The 17,919-nt window shown below is 45.3% G+C and overlaps 1 protein-coding gene across 1 annotated transcript; it reads right to left on the bottom strand.

Moving 5' to 3' along the window:
• Positions 1–579: 579 nt before the first annotated feature.
• On the bottom strand, positions 580–7,622 carry dld (deltaD). Its single transcript, XM_054770643.1, has 12 exons — positions 7,172–7,622; positions 6,737–7,039; positions 6,058–6,118; positions 5,389–5,646; positions 4,229–4,289; positions 3,989–4,119; positions 3,736–3,905; positions 3,433–3,649; positions 3,135–3,320; positions 2,315–3,053; positions 1,994–2,207; positions 580–1,886 (listed from the first exon to the last, which is right to left on the bottom strand). Exons 1-12 carry the CDS (start codon positions 7,223–7,225, stop codon positions 1,881–1,883), a joined length of 2,400 nt encoding a protein of 799 aa, XP_054626618.1. The 5' UTR covers positions 7,226–7,622; the 3' UTR covers positions 580–1,880.
• Positions 7,623–17,919: the final 10,297 nt, after the last annotated feature.

Raw genomic sequence — 17,919 nt, 5'->3', positions numbered from 1 at the left:
GTTTCCCTCTATAGCTATAAATATCCCTCTGCTTTAAACAAGATCTCACACACGTACCCTCCCATGCACCCACACGCAAACGTGTGCACACACACACAAATACTCATAGGACAAAACATTCATTGACAATCCTGTCAAGACGCATAACTATTAGAAACATAGAGCTACAGTATGTCTGTGTCATATGCACACATGCAGTTCACATTCACACACAATCAGACACGCACGCAAACACACAAAGAGATGGCTCTGGTCTTGCAAATTGGTCTATGATTATGGGGTGTGTCTTTGTCTCATTTAGTGGTTCCACAAGGAGACAGTCTTCTGCCCTGTCTCTCTCAAACACACACACACACACACACACACACACACAAGTACCACGACGCTATCACTTGGCAACAGCAAATTGCTCTACTTGAATTTGTTGGATTGTCTTTACTCAAGCTTAAAATATCTTGGGAAAAATGTCCTCTTCATAATTTTAACATTTTACTTCTCTCATACCAAAATGAATAACTGCACCCATGTGCTGTGTTAACAAACATTCCAGAACCAGATGTACTAATATTTCCTCTTTTATTTTGGAAAAATATTGCGTTTTTTTCCAGTAATAAAAATGACAGGCTCTGTACATACGACTTCTCTCTTAAATACAACACAGTCACAGTGGTCTCAAGTGCCTAACACATACATACATACATACATACATACATACATACATACATTATCTGTCAAATAAAAATAAAAAACAATCCAAAACTTAAATTATAGCACAAAATATCACACCAAATTGGAGCACAAATAACATAATTAAATTAAAAGAACATCTTTGTTTCAATAATAAAAAATAACATTACAAACATGAATCGTATGATGCTAACCTCTGATGGGCAGGCGAGGGAATGGCTGCTAAATGATGATTGACTAACAGTGGAAGACACGGGTGTCAGTATACACACACACACACACACACACCTCCATAGTGCAATGAGGTCTTGGCAGTTCGGACGACTCCTTCATAGCTTGACATAGACACACAACAGCATCAGAGGTCGGGACAAACAACTTGAAAATGGTGATAGTGATTGATGTACTGGTATTACTTTCATTGACTTTTTGCTTGGAAATTCTGGAATAATTCATGTTTCTCAAGTCACTAAAAACCTTGCCCCGTTTATCCACACTTTCAGGGGCCAGTATGGCCCAACAGGATCCATGTTGGATCGATTTGCAGTCACTACTGGAGTCTTCAGTTCTGTCAGTTCTGCTGAGAACCAGCTCAGCCGATAGAGTCTGTCGATGCTGCAGAGATAAAGATGAGTATTTGGCCCACCATTACCATGACTACACGCTCTCCTCTGCAGCACTGCACAGTACATACAACGTCATTTATGACAGCTTTGTACTTTAATAATCATAGCACATAATAGCACTACAACATATAAGTTCTCAGTACTCCAATGGTACTACTATGTTCATTCAATCAGTACTCCATGGTACTACAATTTCATGTGTCAACATCCACGTCAATGCTCCCTTTTTATCAGGTGACAAGGAATGGAATCCACCTTGATGCCAATATTTCAGTCTGCAGCTCTTGCAAAGACTGCAGGGGCACCTAGTCCAACATTGATTCAGGTTTGTACAATTCCTGCACAATGTCTTCAGGTGCTGTGACGGTGGGAGTCACATCCTGGTCTGAGGTCAGCAATGTCTAGTATTCACCAGCTTGCACTGTCCTAGCGGCACCTTGGCTACAAAATCCTTCGGTAAATTCCAGGGAACAGCAGCAAACCGCAGGAGTAAAACCTCCCGGAGACAAGCTGAGCTGTACTGCTCAGGGCTAACAAGGACCACTGGGAAACTGGTCCAGATGAGTATCATACCTGCAAGACAGGTCAAGATCAAAGTTTTAAAGCATGTGAAAACATATCGAGGCAGGCTTGTAATGTCACAATAGAAGTCTTCTTGGTTTTGAGGAACTGCGTCTCACCTCTGTGGCGATTAAACACTCGTCTTTCTGGTCCAACATGACGTACACAGACTGGTACTTGCTGTCTGCACCAGCACCGCATTGGTATTCAATGTCACAGCTTGATTGGTATTTAAGATCACCGGTGCCGTGTTGATTCAGATCATAGGATGATTGATACTTGGTTTCGCTGCAGCTCGGTGACTCTTCTGCTTGTTTTTCTTCTGAGGCCTCACTGCAGGTCCGAGAAGAACGCACATTAGGAATTGAACATTGCATTTAGACAGGTGTATTTGACTACTTTCTGAGCAGGATTTTCAAGTGTACTTGAACGCTGTTTACCTGTTTTGTCTTTTCCTAAGTCTTTCTTCAGTATCAGACTCATCCAGCATCTCACATTTAACCTCAGGCCCATCATGCTCCTCCTGTTTGCCCAGCGACACCTCCTCAGGCCTCAGCTCGTGGACAAGGTTGTACTCCACGCTGGAGTAGCGAGTCTTAAAGCCATGCTTCTCTGATCCACAAAGTCCATTAAGCCCACTGATCCCACTCAGACCACCAAGCGACCCGGTTAGGTCTGAATGGTAATCCACCTTTTTGTTGGTATTTTTGATAGAAGTCGACATCACGGCGCTCAGCTCCTTGTCGCTTCGGAGACAATTGTTGGTGGTCGTCAGGTTGTTCATTGTCTCGTGGCTGTCGCTACGGACACTGTCGCCACGGTGACTGTGTCGTTCTTGCATCTTGACACGTATGTAGACCACCAGCACAGAGCAACTGATGAGAATCACCAGAACGAGAAAGATGCCGGCGCACACGGCTGTCCAGGGGAAGCCGCTGTCATCATCGTCGGCATCGTCAAGAATTTCACTTTCCAGGGAGGAATACCGTCTGTCCGGTCCGTCCACCACCGGTTGACCCTTGGGGACCTCTGGTAAGAGAAACTGGCAGTTGTGTCCACCGTAGCCTGGCACACAGGCGCACACGTAGCGGCTGCTGCGCTCGTGGCAGGTGGCGCCATTGTGGCAGGGATTGTGAGCGCAGCGGGAAATGGGAGAGCTGCAGTTTTTGCCGGTATACCCTGCAAAAGAAGTCAGTTTTAGGAATCTGTTTGTGGATATAAAACTAACTCAAGGAAGTCATTATCAAGACATGGTCATACCTGGAGGGCAGTTGCAAGTGTAGCCATTTGCTGCCTCCTGGCACGTCCCACCATTCTGACAAGGAAAAGACAGACAGTGTCCAGAGAGGCTGCTGCTGCTGCTGCTGCTGTCCTCACAAATGGAACCAGAAAACCCTTCAGGACACTGACAGAGGTATGAATTCACCAGGTCCACACATTCTGCACCTGCACAGGGAAAATAAGGAAGCCATCAGTGTCAAAATCACTGGTATTCCACATGTCAGTGTTTATGTGGCTGGTGATGTCACACTAACTGACAACTAGGAGGAGCACCTACCATTCAAACAAGGATTGGATGAGCAGTGGTCAATTTTTTTCTCACAGTTGAATCCAGCGTATCCCATGGGGCACTGGCAGAAGTAGCCCCCCTCAGGGTTGTCGACACAGCGGCCGTCATTGAAGCAAGGCCCATCTGCGCAGCTAGTGGCACTCAGCTCACAGTTGTTGCCATAGAAACCAGGTGGGCAGGTACACTTATAACCACCATCATGGTCCTATATTAGAGGGATGGTAAACATTGCTTACTTACATCCTTGTTTAAGTGAACATCTTTCACCATCTCTCTTTGGTTGATACTTACAGAACAGCTACCACCATTGCGACAGGGGTTTCCGGAACATTCATTGACCTGGATCTCGCAGCTGGCGCCTGTATAGCCAGGTGGACAGGAGCAAGTGTAGCTGCCCTGGCCAGTGTTGGTACAAGTGGCACCGTTGAGGCAAGGCTTGTGGTGTGTGCAATAGTTGAGATCTGAAAACATTAACGACAGATTATATTAAATAAACATCTAACTTCACAGTTCTATTTTAGCAGGCTAAAATCCGCAGACTCACCCTGGTTGCAGAAGAGGCCGCCCCATCCCTCCTGGCAGTTACACTGCCAGGGTTGTTGGCAGGTACCATGGAGGCAGCCCGGGTAACGAATACAGTCATCGCAGTAACGCCCGCTGAATCCTACACGACACCTGAGACACAACATAAATCAAAGGCTGTTAGTACCAAAGCCAGGACAGACTCACCAAAAGAGGAGTATGCTCCTAAATTACTTCAAGTGTCATTAATTTCTCAGCTTACTTGCACTCTCCAGGTTTCTCACAGAAGCCATGATCTTCATCACAGCCAGGAAGACAGATTGCTGCAGAGAGAGAGAAAAACAAAAAGGTCAGTAAAGCACAATGTCACCTCCTTATCTGTTTGATTGTTCTTCCTTCCTGCCATTTCCTTTACCTGCCCACCTGTCTGTCTGTCTTTCATTTTCTACTTTTAGCCACTGATAGGACACCTATAAAACAGCACAGCTGCCACAATGCAAAACAGTCAAACGGGGAAAGCAATTAGAGCCACGGAGGTCATTCCTGATAAAGACCACACACTGACGCATATTTCAATTTGCTGGACTGTTTACCTTCAGGACTTAGCAACTTTGGCTGCTTTGGACACCAAAGGAGGGGGAAGCAGCCAACAAAACCTCTCTAACATGGTTGCTCTCCAACACAAAAGCATCCCACACAAAGCCGCCTTTCTCCCCCTTGACTGTGGCTCTGAAGTCCCTTTTCTCACACTTTCCCCCTCCAACTCCACACCGCCACCACCCATCTCTCATCCCATTCTCTTCCATCTTTCTGTCCTATTTCTCTTCCTCTCTCCTTCAGCATCCCTGTTTTCCTCCTCCCATCGCTCCTCTCCCCCACACCCACCACCACCACCACCTCTCCCCCAGGGCCAGCTGGTCTGTGTGTAGCTAACCACCAGACAGCTGCTCCATTGTCTCCTCACACCGAGCAGCTGCCCCCTGCACAACAATACACAGCCCCGCTTGGCCAATCACGGACCCGGGCTACAACAATGCAGGACCCCCACTTGGCCAATCGGGGAGGAGGTTTGGGGGCGAGGAGGCCCCAGTGGTCTAATGGAAGGCACGCGGCGTGTGAATTACTGAGGAGCCACTGCGGCTCATTAGAATGGAGGCCTCTGGTGCTTGGGGATAACTAACTGACGCCTGTTGCACACGGGCCCTGCATTATGAGGTGGGGAGGGGAGAGAGGCTCCCTGAACAGTAGCGACAGCCAAGTGACTGTTGGGGGAAACTAACTTTTTAAACGACTAACGACTGGATGCCAGTTGAAGCCACTACCATGGGTCAGGCTTTGAGGCATTATCGACACAAGCTATGGCCATTTATATGTTAACTTCTGAGAAGATGAATAGCGCCATCCCCCCATTTATAAACTTACGCTCAGTGCAGTACTGTCCCTTCCAGCCAGAGTTGCAAATGATCTCTCCACGCTCTCCACAGGTGAAGTGTCCAAAGGCATCATCTCTGGGTCGACAGAACACAGAGCAGCCCTCGCCGTAGTAGTGCTCATCGCACAGGAAGCGGTACGAGTAACGCAGCTCCGTCCTGCCTGCTGTCTGCATATCTTTGGACCATTCCTCTCCTACGGTCAGGTGACGCTGAGTAGTGATGCGGCTGATGAGACGCTCCGGGTTGTCTGCAAAGGTAAAACACAGCAATACATTATTGTTAAAATGATATAAAACACAACAGTGATTCTAGCTAAATCTGCGCTTTAACACTTTAGATCCAGCAACCAGCCACTTCTCTTTTATCGCACTCGCAGGCAGTTAGTCATCATTAGTGCCGTGATAAGATAAGACTTGCAGGTGACGCCTGCACAAAGTAGGCCTTTACCGTGCATCTTCTTCATGTTTGTCTCACTTATGCAGCACATTGACTTTAGAGTAATTATTATGATGGCCACAAATTATGCACCATTAATACCAAATTACATGAGCTTGGTGTTACTCTTTCCTAAAATGTGGCACTAAAGAGGAAAAACAATGCCACTATTAGCCTGCTGCTGTCTTCGGGTTACACTGCTGCTTCTCTGGCTGTCACCCACCTGTTGCCAGGTCGTCCAGGGAGTCTGTGTGCAGAGCTTCAATGATCAGTGAAAATGTCCCCTGGGGGAGAAAAAAGGAGAGACAAGGAGAGTCAACAGCTGCCGGGCCTGCAGAGTTGCATGCAGAAGGAAAAGGGGGGTGGGGGGGCATTGGGGAGGCCTCCCATAAACTTAACAGCCGCATTGCCTATCTTGATTAGGGCCCAAATAATGCTCACGACTACCTGCAGCCCTTTCATGGCCATGCTAGTATCTCACGAGTGCACCGCAGCGAAGCAAACGAGGCGGAATTTCACGCTGCGCTGCCAATGATGTGCCAACTCGGGGGATGTTAAATTTCCCACCACGCCTGGTTGTCGGAGAGAGGCGTTTGGTGAAAACACCCCCCTCCTCCGCCGCCGACACCCCCTCAATACCCCCCAACCCCCTACCCCACAAACACACACACTCTACTACAATAGACCTTCCCACACACTCCTGACAAAGACCCTCACAATTTTGGGAGCATCTGCGCTGTGCACTCTTTGGAGTAAATATGTTCCAATTTAATTAAACCATAGAAATATAGATATTGCTTAAACAAGCCGTTAAATCATTTTAAATCGGTGGACTGTACACGTAAACACGAAATATATTTCTATACTGCCTGCGGATATAGAATTAAACGTGAGGCACTCACCGGCCATGTGAAGCCGAAATTAAAACGCACTGGGTTGGTGAAGGTGTCCGCGTTGGTCTCCGGCACCTGGAAGGAGTTGGAGCCCAGTACGGGGGTCACTGCTCCGCCGTAGGTGCAGGGAGGTTCGGGTGACACGTTGGCCTGGTAGTGCTTCAGACAGATCCGGAAGAAAGTCTTGCACTCGCACTGCTGGTGGCCGGGCTGATGAGCCGAGCCGGCGGGGCAACAGTTGGCGTTTCCCGTCACCCCTTTCTTGTTGAGAAACTCCTGCAGCTTCAGCTCAAACACCCCCGAGCACAAAACCTAAAAATTGTAGCACAAATAATTTCTATTAGATGCTTGAATTCAGTTTTCAGGATGTCATCGCTGAAAAAAAGACACCAAATCGGTGCGTAAAAGCGCAGTGAATGCGTGTTAATATTTATGACACGTTACCTGGCAGGTGAAAAGGGAGAGAGTGACAACCAAGGGCAGGCACAGGCGTCCCATTGTGTTGACAGCCCCTTCAAAACAAGCGCTGAAAGCTCCACAGGTTGCTGCAGCCCAACTCAAACAATCATGGAGAAAGTTTTATGTTCTCATTTAGGTCAGAACTGTCACTTTTCCTTAAGGCTGGCTTCTATTTTTCCATACAAATGTGTTTACTTGTTGACGTTTTTTTAATAAAAAATAATCCTCAAAAGAATGATCCTCGGAGGAAATCCTCGTAGGAAATAATTCCAAATAGTCTCGCGTAAAAAGGCAGCTGGACGTCCTTGTTGTTTTTCCCAGTTGCTTAATGATAATATGCTGGTTCCAAACACACAAAACAGGTTTCAGAAGTCTTTTGTGGTCTCTCTCGGGTTAACTGTGCGTGTGTCTGGTGGCTCTCTGGTCCTGCGCAAGCTTTTATACCACAGCAGTACGCGCAGGGTAATAAGATGCAAATAAGCCCCTCTGCTCCTCTTCTTCCCCTCCCTCCACCACCACAAGTCCGCCCCGGGGCCATCACACGCACACACACAAGTGTGTGGGGGGGGTGCACACAACTTTTTCTAAGCCCACCCCCTCCTCTCTTTTCTCTGTTTCTCTCCAAAGGGACACGCCAAATGGCTATAGAGAGCTGTTAAATGTACAACAACCTCTCGCTTCCACCCGATGCCTCCATCCTACATTTGCATTCCGACAAATTCTTGAGTTCATGAAAGCGTCACGCACACGGCCAGTTGGACCGGGCCTGATACCGAGGAGTTATTATACTGTAGCCGACGGTGAAGCCAGCTCGGTGCACCCCGGGGGTTGGCCCATGATGCAAGCGTTCACCCCGGACCATCTGCCGGACCACATTCCTATGGTGTTAGCCCTGCCGTGGCTTTCACATGTTCACACTCCACAAGGCGTCTTTTAATGGGCTTAGCTTTGGACATTATATGTGCGAGTTAACACCTGTTAGTGTCGTCATTCACCTCAGTGACTGACGATGTTCAGCAAAAAGTGTGCAAAGACGCACCAAATACGCACGCATGGCGTCCTCGTTCCTCGCTGGCTGTCTCTTTTTAGGTGAAGGCAGTAAAAAGAGACTTGGTGGTGTGTCACTCGCGTGGCTGTCATTAAGGGAATTTGTGGGGGGAGAGACGGGGGGACTGTGTGTGTGTGCGTGTGCGTGCGTGTGTGTGTGTGTAGAAGGGGGGCACATACAGGGAGTAAAGTTTTTTTCTTTGTGCTTTCAGCTGTATGGTAATTGGGTCGGCAGCACCTGCTCTCCCATAATAATACAACACCAGAGAGAGGGAGAGAGTTTGATGTGTGTATGATAATATCACCGTTGCTGCAATGCAACCACGGGACTTTTGTGTCATGTGTGCTTCCTCGGAGAATTTCCACGTGTTTGCATATTTTTTTTCACTTGAGATATCACTTCACTCGATCTATTCTTTGCAGATTCTCTAATGGGCTTCACCTATCATTCATATGATAGCCATGACAGCCCACTAAATTCCAACAGAAGCGCTTATGCTGAATGAACTCACTGGCCACTTCATGTGGTACACCTAATGAGAATGAGATCCAGTACAAGAGCTGTATCAAAAAGTCGTATATATTTATCATACAGTGTTTTGGTTCCCTCATTAAGCGACATGAGAGAATCAAAGTAATAACACCAGATCTCAAGCTCTCTGCATGATGTTGTGCAGTTCAACACCATTGCAAACTACAAACCACAATAATGAACATATTGGTAAAAGGACTGTGCCCATCAAAACTGCATTATTATGTTTGCAGAACTCATGAGACGTCTCCAGGGTTCCTACGCAAGAATGAAAGTATGGAAAAGTATGGAATTTGATTTGATAAAGTTTGGAAAATGGAAACTCAAGTATATGGAAAAATATTCATGTTTCCAAGACTGTCACCACTGTTCTGTTTTCTAAAAGATAAAATTCTGAATAACTGATAAACTAATAAATAATACCATGGATGACAAACGAAATTAAAAACATTCACATCTGTGAGGCGGAAATCAGAGGATGTTTACATTTTTTAATTAAAAAAACGATTCATTACAAACCAAAATAATTGTCAATTAATTGGTCAATTGATTAATCATCGATTCATCGATTAATTGTTGCAGCTCTAATCATACACATCTATTTAGTGAATCTGGAAAAAATATAGAATTTTGAAATCTAAAATCCGTAGAGCCCTGTGTCTCCTGCATATGTTTTTAAAGGTCTACCTAACAAAGTCCTCAGTAAGTGTAGAGTATATCTGTATTGCTAGGTTGCAACCACGTGACCTAGAGGCAGTCCACGCCACTTCCAGTGATTGAATATGACCACATACACTCTGCATCTTTGCACAATGTTTAATAGATTAATGCAAATTGTTCCAATTGTGTGGGTGTGCATGGTGTATTACATAAAGACACAAAACAGTTGAAAACAAGGCGATCAAACAGCAAGCTTATCTTTCGCGTCAATTTAGCAGATGAAAATAACGCTTCTAACATGTCTACCTGCAGTCTTACAACCAAGCAAGTAAGTCTGCATGAATGCATTCTTGCATGGGTCCTTCATCCTTTGCTGCACTGTTGTTCCATGGGGGTGCAGTGTATGAATCGAATGAACGTGTCCTCTTCCTTTTACGTTGCTTTCCAGTAGCCTGTGGTCAAATTTAAGTGGTTCATGTTTGCTACTAGATTGTATGGCTCTGCCAGAACACCGGCTTATTTCTAGAAATATTTGTTTTACAGGTGAAGGTGTGTGTTCTTGTATAATCTATTAATGAAGAGAGCATTGGGAGTATAACTTTATTACTTTGCTTCACAGTTTGAAAACGGCTGGTGCAGACTTTTCCGCCCTCATTCATACACTTTTCCATCTTATTTTCTTGTAGCAGAGCGGGCTTTATAATCTTGGCATGATATTTATCATGTTTATTGAATAATTGGGCACTTAAACAGTTGGAAGTGGTATGAGGAAACAACAAATCTATAGTTTATCTTAGTTTACTTAGTTGCTTGTTGTTGGTCACTGCAAACTGGAACGCAGTCATACTCGGGCCCCACTCAAGAAGGGAGACAGATTCAGCAGCCATCTTACTTTGCATTTTGTGGTTGTTGTTTTTTTAAACTGTTTTCACTTTATGATGAACTATCCTAGTGATAACTTGCCAAAATCCACATTTGAACGATTTCCACGTGCGATAACAAAGCATGTATGCAGCATTTTTGCTCTGACTTCACTTTCACTTTCACTTCACATTTCAGTATGAATATGATAATTTGCCTCCCAAGCGTTTGAGCCTGTGAAGACTACAACCGGATGTGACGTCACATGCAGCCCAGCTATAATTTATGTGCATGTGTGTGTGTAATTAACAAATTTAAGTGCACTACTTGGCTGAAACCAGCAGAAGCCCCATGAATTAAGTCTCAACTAGTTTGCTGTCTGAAGAAGTCCAACATGACGTCAGCTACGAGAAAATGAGCTCCATGCAGACTCCTGCTATGATGCAACTCTTCTGGGCAACATTTTTCTGCTCAGTATAACACGGGCATGGAAACAGGAGTTCAGAACATTCAGAGATTACATTCTATTGAAAATGATAAATGATTATGGGCATTTTGTCAAATACTCACCCTTAATAATTATTGCTTTATCCATTTTCTACTCTGCTTGTCCTCATAAGGTGCCCATCCCAAATGAATTTGGAGCGGAGGGTGGCGGGCAGATGCCAGCAGGGATGGCTGTGCGGGTAAACCTCGCTCCCTGACGCCTTAAAGAACTGTGCTGGACAACATTATCTGACAGTCCTGTCTATTAGCGCATCAGCTAGCGCTGTTCAACTCTCTTCTGTGGATCCAGTTTCCATCCCCGGGCATGTGCAGGAGCGGGTTACGCCGGTCACCATCACAGAACACATACAAACAACCATTGACACTCACATTCCAACCTATGGATGGAATTTTGAGTTGCATGTTTTTGGACGGTGGGAGGAAGCTGTAGTGCCCATAAAAACCCATACAAGCGTGGGGTAAACACATCAACTCTACACAGAGATGCTCCAATAGAGATTGAAACCTGGATCCCCTAACCGTGAGGCCGACGTGCTAACCACTATGCCCCTAATATTGCCCTGTATTTCATTTGCCCAAGTAACCAAATGATGGTGTACCATTGCTTAAAAAGGCATACAATATAACCAAAAAGTGTGTGCCTGCAGCGTGCAGTCCAACCAGACTGCAGGGGACTTTAACGCCATTATCCTTGCCTGACATGGCCCTTCTATGCAGATTGTGTGTTCAGTTTATGTAGGACGCTCATTTCATTTAACCCTGCAGTTGATTTGAGTCTGCAGCATTGTGATACACCCCACTGGCTTACAAAGGTCCTCTGTATCCTTTTATTATTTCACCTCACTGTCAGTTGCCCTGCGCATCTCTGCGCCTGCCTCGATATATACTATTAGTCATTCATCACCATGACGTGGCACACATTCTGCAATTACGCCAGCAAAGCGTGACTGAAAAGCATGATAGAAGTACGACACCCCCCAACTAATACGCAATAATAAACCCTCCACCTTTCTCGATATTGCAAGATTCTCTAATTGTGCACAGAGGCTCCACCCACTTGGGGTCCCTATTAAGCGCGTGCATGTGCGCAAGGTTAAAAATTGTTTAACTGGAGATCGATTGTTTAACTGGAGGGCTTTGCTTTTTGTCCCCTTGTGTGTGCGTGTTGCCGCATGTGCACGCGTGTGTGTGTGCGTGGAACGAGGGGGCTCTGTGACACGCACGACGACAACAAAGGAAGAGGTCTTGCGCCCCGCCGCCCATTCATCCCTTTCTCTGGCCAAGTAATTCCCATTGATTCTTATTGAAGGACGAGTCGCGAGCCCCTTGGGGGAGAACCGTGTGATTTGTGAAGGGTCGCAAGGACAAGACACGCCCCTCGTCGAGCCTCGGCCATCTGCTCCCCTAAACACCGCAACACCAACTACCAAATGGCTGACCCCCCACCCTCACCTCCACCTTCCTTCCTCATCTCTGTCCAAATAATTCTTCTCTTTTAACTCACCTCTCTCTGAACTCGTCTGTATGTATTTTCTTTTCCTCCAACTTAGTGACATGCATTGTACTTATTGTAGGAAGCAACCAGTTGCATGTTCCTGAGCTGCGTCACAGTGGAGGCATGCAGTGGTTATGAGGTGGCCATATGGCCTGTGTGTGTGTGTGTGTGTGTGTCAAGAAATGGATGGATGGCTGTCGTGGGAAACCTTGCATCATCGCCATCACACACATACTGTTGCACATTGCATGGCAGCCACCCCTGTGACCATATGACCACACTGTGATGGGCTTGTTGTGCAACTTCCTTGGTTCTTAACCTGGTTTCAGTCGCAGACTAAGACAGTGGCAAATGCGCAGCAACGTCCGGACGCTCCAAAAGACAGACATTATCCAAAGCCAAAAACACCATAAAACGCATGCAAAAGAAAAATGCTGCACACGCCAAAACAACTGCATTAGAAAAATGCTGCAAGTTTATGGAAAAAATGTGGCCCAGAATAAAAGGTATGTTTTCTTTTTGCCTTTGTTAAACAATTGGCTGGCTAACTTCCGTTTTGTTGCATGAACATTTGAGTTTTGTCACATGTTATGGAAGCTGCCTAATCACGCACATACTGTACATTCATACAGCCAGAACATTAGGTACACTCGTACGATCTAACGAGATCCCGCTCGGTTTTGTTATTGTGGTGTTGTTGCAATAGTGTAGAATTCTTTATTGAGCTATATTGACAGCTGTGAATATGTTGCCCCTTTCCTGGAGCTAACCAAAATAATAGGAACCCCACTGAGGATGTTGCTCCAAAGTGAGCATTATCTTTTTGGATCTCACCAGATTGTGCAGGTGTAGCTTACATTATTAATTGCACTGTTACATGAAATATTCATTCATTTATTTTCTATGCCGCTTAATCCTCATTAGGGTCGGGGGGGGGATGCCGGAGCCAATCCCAGTTGATTTTGGACTGGAGGTGGGGTACATACACCCTTAAATGGTTGCCAGCCAATCACAGGGCACATATAGACAAACAACCTTTCACACTCACATTCATACCTATGGACAATTTAGAGTCTCCAGTTAACCTAACATGCATATTCTGGGAATGTGGGAGGAAGCCGGAGTACCCGGAGAAAAGCCACAGGAGGGGAGAACTTGCAAACTCCACACAGAGATGGCCAAAAGGAGATTCGAACGCAGCTATTCTAAATCTTCTGACTGTGTGGCCAACATGCTAACCACTAGGCCACCTTGCAGCACATTACATTACAGAATTGCAAATAAAAAAGTTACGGCAAATAAAAGGAAAAGGTGGCTTTTCTTGTGATTGTTCTTCTTTGGTGAGGGGGGAGGGATGATGATTGGCTAAAGGTAGACTACAATTTCATGGCAAGCCAATCAATGCCAGAGTTGACGTATATGGGTGGTGGTGTTACAAACCTCGATGCGTCAAAGCCACAAGAAAGAGAACGAGATGCAACAATGGTGAGTCCGAAGTGGTGTCGCATTCAACCTCAGGACGTTCGTACAGGTAATAGTTCAGCGTCTGCAAGAACATACTGTGTGTCACACCCCTCATGTTTCTGCTCATATTATATGTTTTCATGGGACAACACTAAAGAAATGACACTTTGATTCAGTGTAAAGTAGTCTGTGCACAACTTGGATTACAGTGTACAGTTATTTGCTGCCTCCTCAAAATAACTCAACAACACAACAATTAATGTCTAAACTGCTGGCAACAAAAGTGAGTGCACCCTTGTCTCAAACTGCACAATTTGCACCCAATTAGCCATATTTCCTTCTCGGTGTCATGTGACTTGTTAGTGTTACAAGGTCTTAGGTGTGAATGGGGAGCAGGCATGTTAGCTTTGGCGTCATTCTCTCACACGCTCTCATACTGGTCATTGGAAGTTCAACATAGCACGTCATGGCAAAGACCTCGCTGAGGATGTGAAAAAAAGAAGTGTTGCTCTGGATTTTTTTTAGATTTCCAACACCCTGAAACTTAGCTGCAGCATGGTGGCCAAGACCATACAGGGCTTTAACATGACTGCTTTCACTCAGAGCAGGCTTCACCATGGTTGACCAAAGAAGTTGAGTGCACATGCTCATCCAGAGGTTGTGTTTGGAAAATAGATGTATGAGCGCTGCCAGCATTTCTGCAGAGATTGAAGGGGTCGGGAGTCAGCTGGTCAGTGCTCAGACCATACGCCGCACCCTGCATCAAATTAGCCTGCATGGCTGTCATCCCAGAAGAAAGCGTCTTTTAAAGATAATGTACAAGAAAGCCTGCAAACAGTTTCCTGAAGCGAAGGACGTGGATTACTGGAACCATGTCCTGTGGTTTGATGAGACCAAGATAATATTTGGGTCAAGTGAGCAGCACAAAGAAAAGTGTGTCTTGTCTACAGTCAAGCATGGTGGTGGGAGTGTCATGGTATGGGGCTGCACGAGTGCTGCCAGCACTGGGGAGCTACAGTTCTTTGAGGCACACATGAATGCCAACATGTAGTGTGACATATTGAAGCAGAGCATGATGCCTTCAGTTCATAAGAGGAGCCGCAAGGCAGTATTCCAACATGACAAGGACCCCAAACACACCTCCAAGATGACGACCAGCTTGCTAAAAATGCTGGGGGTGAAGGTGATGGATCTAAATCCTATTAAGGAGCTTTGGGTCATCCTGAAATTGAAGGTGGAGAAGTGCAAGGTATATAACATCCACCAGTGGAAGAGGATTCCAGAGGTAACCTGTGAGGTTTTAGTCAGCTCCATGCCCATGAGAGTTAAGACGGTGTTGGAAAGTAATGCTATTCACAGTAAATATCAGCACTTTGGACACAATTTGGACATTTTCAAGAGGGGTGTACAGTGTTCCCTCGTTCTATCGTGGTTCATCTTTCGCGGATTCGCTGTTCCGCTGAATTTTTTTAGTGCTTCTTTTTTTGTTATTACAATGTATAAACGCTGTTACAGGCCGAGCCTGCCCCTTTAAGAAGAATTGCATTGTGGGAAGATAAGTCTCTGTCTGTCTCTCTCTCTCTCTCTCTCTCTCTCTGTCTCTCTTCCCTCTCTGTCTGTCTGCACCTCCCATTGTTTTCTGTGTCCTCATTGGCTATAGACCATTGCCAATCAATCTCCTTCATCCCGCCCTGCCATGTCTCCTGTGTCGTCGCTAGCTTGCTTGCTTGCTAGCGTGCTTGCTTGCTAGCGTGCTTGCTTGCTAGCTCGTAAATGAATCTTTGGTTCGAAGGAGGAGGACTGCAGAAATATGTTTTAACAATGATACAAAAACACTACAGTACAGCGGAACGGCACCAGGACGAAAAAGCACGGTCACAGGAGTGAAACATGAGTGAGTGACTTAATAATTTCTTGTGTCCGACCTGTAGGTTGATCATTAAAATTCAAACGAAGGTTTGAAGTTTTTTGTGAGTGTTTAAACAAGAGCGGAATGTGAGAAAATTATGTTGCCTGGCTGAGAAAAGTGTATAAAGTCTATGGTGAGGGGTTTTACAGCCTTAAAACATATATAATAATATTTAAAAAAATTAATTTGGCCACTTTGCGGATTTCACTAATTGCGAGCTATTTTGGGAACCTATCCCCCGCGATAAATGAGGGAACACTGTACTCACTTTTGCTGCCAGTGGTTTCGACATGAATGGTTGTCTGTGGAGTTATACTGAGGAGACAGCAAATTTACACTGTTATCCAAGCTGTACACTGACTGCTTTACATTGTCTCAAAGTGTAATTTCTTTACTGTTGTCCAATGAAAGGATACAATAAAATATTTGCAGAAATGTGAGGGGTGTACTCACTTTTGGAACATACTGTACATGTGTAGTGTGCATTATGTCCCAGAGCAAAGTGTCCACGTCCGTTGTGAGTAACTCAACAGCACGCCAAAGCTAAATCGGAATTCTTTTACATATTTACAGTATATAAGGTTTTTTTTTCAGGAATGCAATTACTTTCCCTGGTAACTACTTATATTTAACTCCTTACATTTATGAAATGTAGGATGAGTAATTCTGTTACTGATTCAATTACTTTTTGTGGAAAGTAAGTAGTAACTATAACTAATTACTAATTTGCCCAACACTGTTGACTTATAATGGAAATACGAACAAAAGTAGCTAAATATTGCTTCTTATTGAATAAAAAAACAACAACACAATACACGTGTTTTTCCTATACAAATAAATAACTGGGGGGGCTTTGGAGATAAAAGTCTACATGTTTGGTGTGTGTGTGTTAGCATAGAAAGTGAAGCTCAATCTGCTTTGATTGATGACTCAAAGTCATTGGGCTCCCACGAGGCATCATTCAACAATGTAGTCGAGGATATGATATTTGATTCAAAACCAAAACATGGCAAAAACAAACAAAGCCCCCTGCACTGGGAACAAATCACACAGTCTCCTGCTCACTGAGATCCCTGCCCTGCGGCCCCCTGCCAGTCCTTGGCCTTTAGTTTGAGAACCAGTGGCCTCCAGCAGCAGGATTAGCCAGGCCAGCTGCCCAGAGAGACCCCAGGCCCTGGACGCTGACACAAGGCCTGACCCCAGGGTGGCTACTATCAGGGACCCTGAGGGGGATTTGGACAGCTCTCGGTGTGTGTATGTGTGTGTGTGTTGTTCATTGAGTTGGACAACTGTTGAGCCAGCGCAGATCTGGAAAGCGGTTGTTCTTTGTATGTGTGTGCGTGCTTGTATGGTCAATTCTTTCCGGGGGTTAACTGCTGATCCAGTACAAATGGGAGGTGTGGGGGCGGTGGGCACTCGTGTGCTCCTGGAACATCTGCCTCTGTTTCTCCTGAGTCAAGCTTTGGTCAGGAGAGGAGGAGAGGAGGGGGGCACACAGTGGGGGTGAACGAAAGGGAGGAGATGGAAGGGGAGAAAAGGAAGAGTCAGGAGGAGCAGGAGAAGGAAGATGACAAGGTCCAATGAGAGCTGACTGTGTTATGGTCATACATGCCTACTCCCACGATTACATGTGGACACACAAGTAAACTCTCATGTAAAAATTTGACCAGAATGGCTCTTTATAAGAAAGCAGACATCCACTAAGGTCACCAAACTGGAATCACAGTTACTCACCCTCTCATCTACATGAATACATTATTCACTGATAAATTTAGGATATTTTACTTGCAAAGCAAAAATAAAAATTCCCAGCATAAAATGTTTTCACAACAACTTCCAAAAAAACTATGATCAGTTTTTTGCCAAGTTTCACATTTTCATGACAGCCTTTACCGCTCACAACGTCCCCTCTAAGCCACACACTGATCTTGTGTTCTCAGCGCACAGCAAAATAAAATCCAACCTGAACTGTAGAAAAAATACACATAACAATTTATTCTGTGCAACTTTGCAATGCAACTCCGGGAGTGAGAGGCGACAACAAGCGGTAACAACAATATGACGAACACTGTGCAGCCAATGATGAGATCCTGTTGGTACGTATTTACTTACGCAGCCAATCACTTCATTAACAGCGCGCTACGTAGTATATGCTGCTGTTTTGCAGGTTAGAGTATAGCTACTGGTGCAGGGGAGTTAAGGGAGCTAAATGCTGCTTGCTAACCCCGTATTACAGCGAAAAGAACTACTACTCACTT

The sequence above is a fragment of the Dunckerocampus dactyliophorus genome, chromosome 3 (genome assembly GCF_027744805.1).
Source record: "Dunckerocampus dactyliophorus isolate RoL2022-P2 chromosome 3, RoL_Ddac_1.1, whole genome shotgun sequence".
In the NCBI taxonomy this organism is placed as follows: Eukaryota; Metazoa; Chordata; class Actinopteri; order Syngnathiformes; family Syngnathidae; genus Dunckerocampus; species Dunckerocampus dactyliophorus.
Note: the sequence above shows the minus strand (reverse complement) of the source record. Positions and strands in the feature narration are given on the sequence as shown.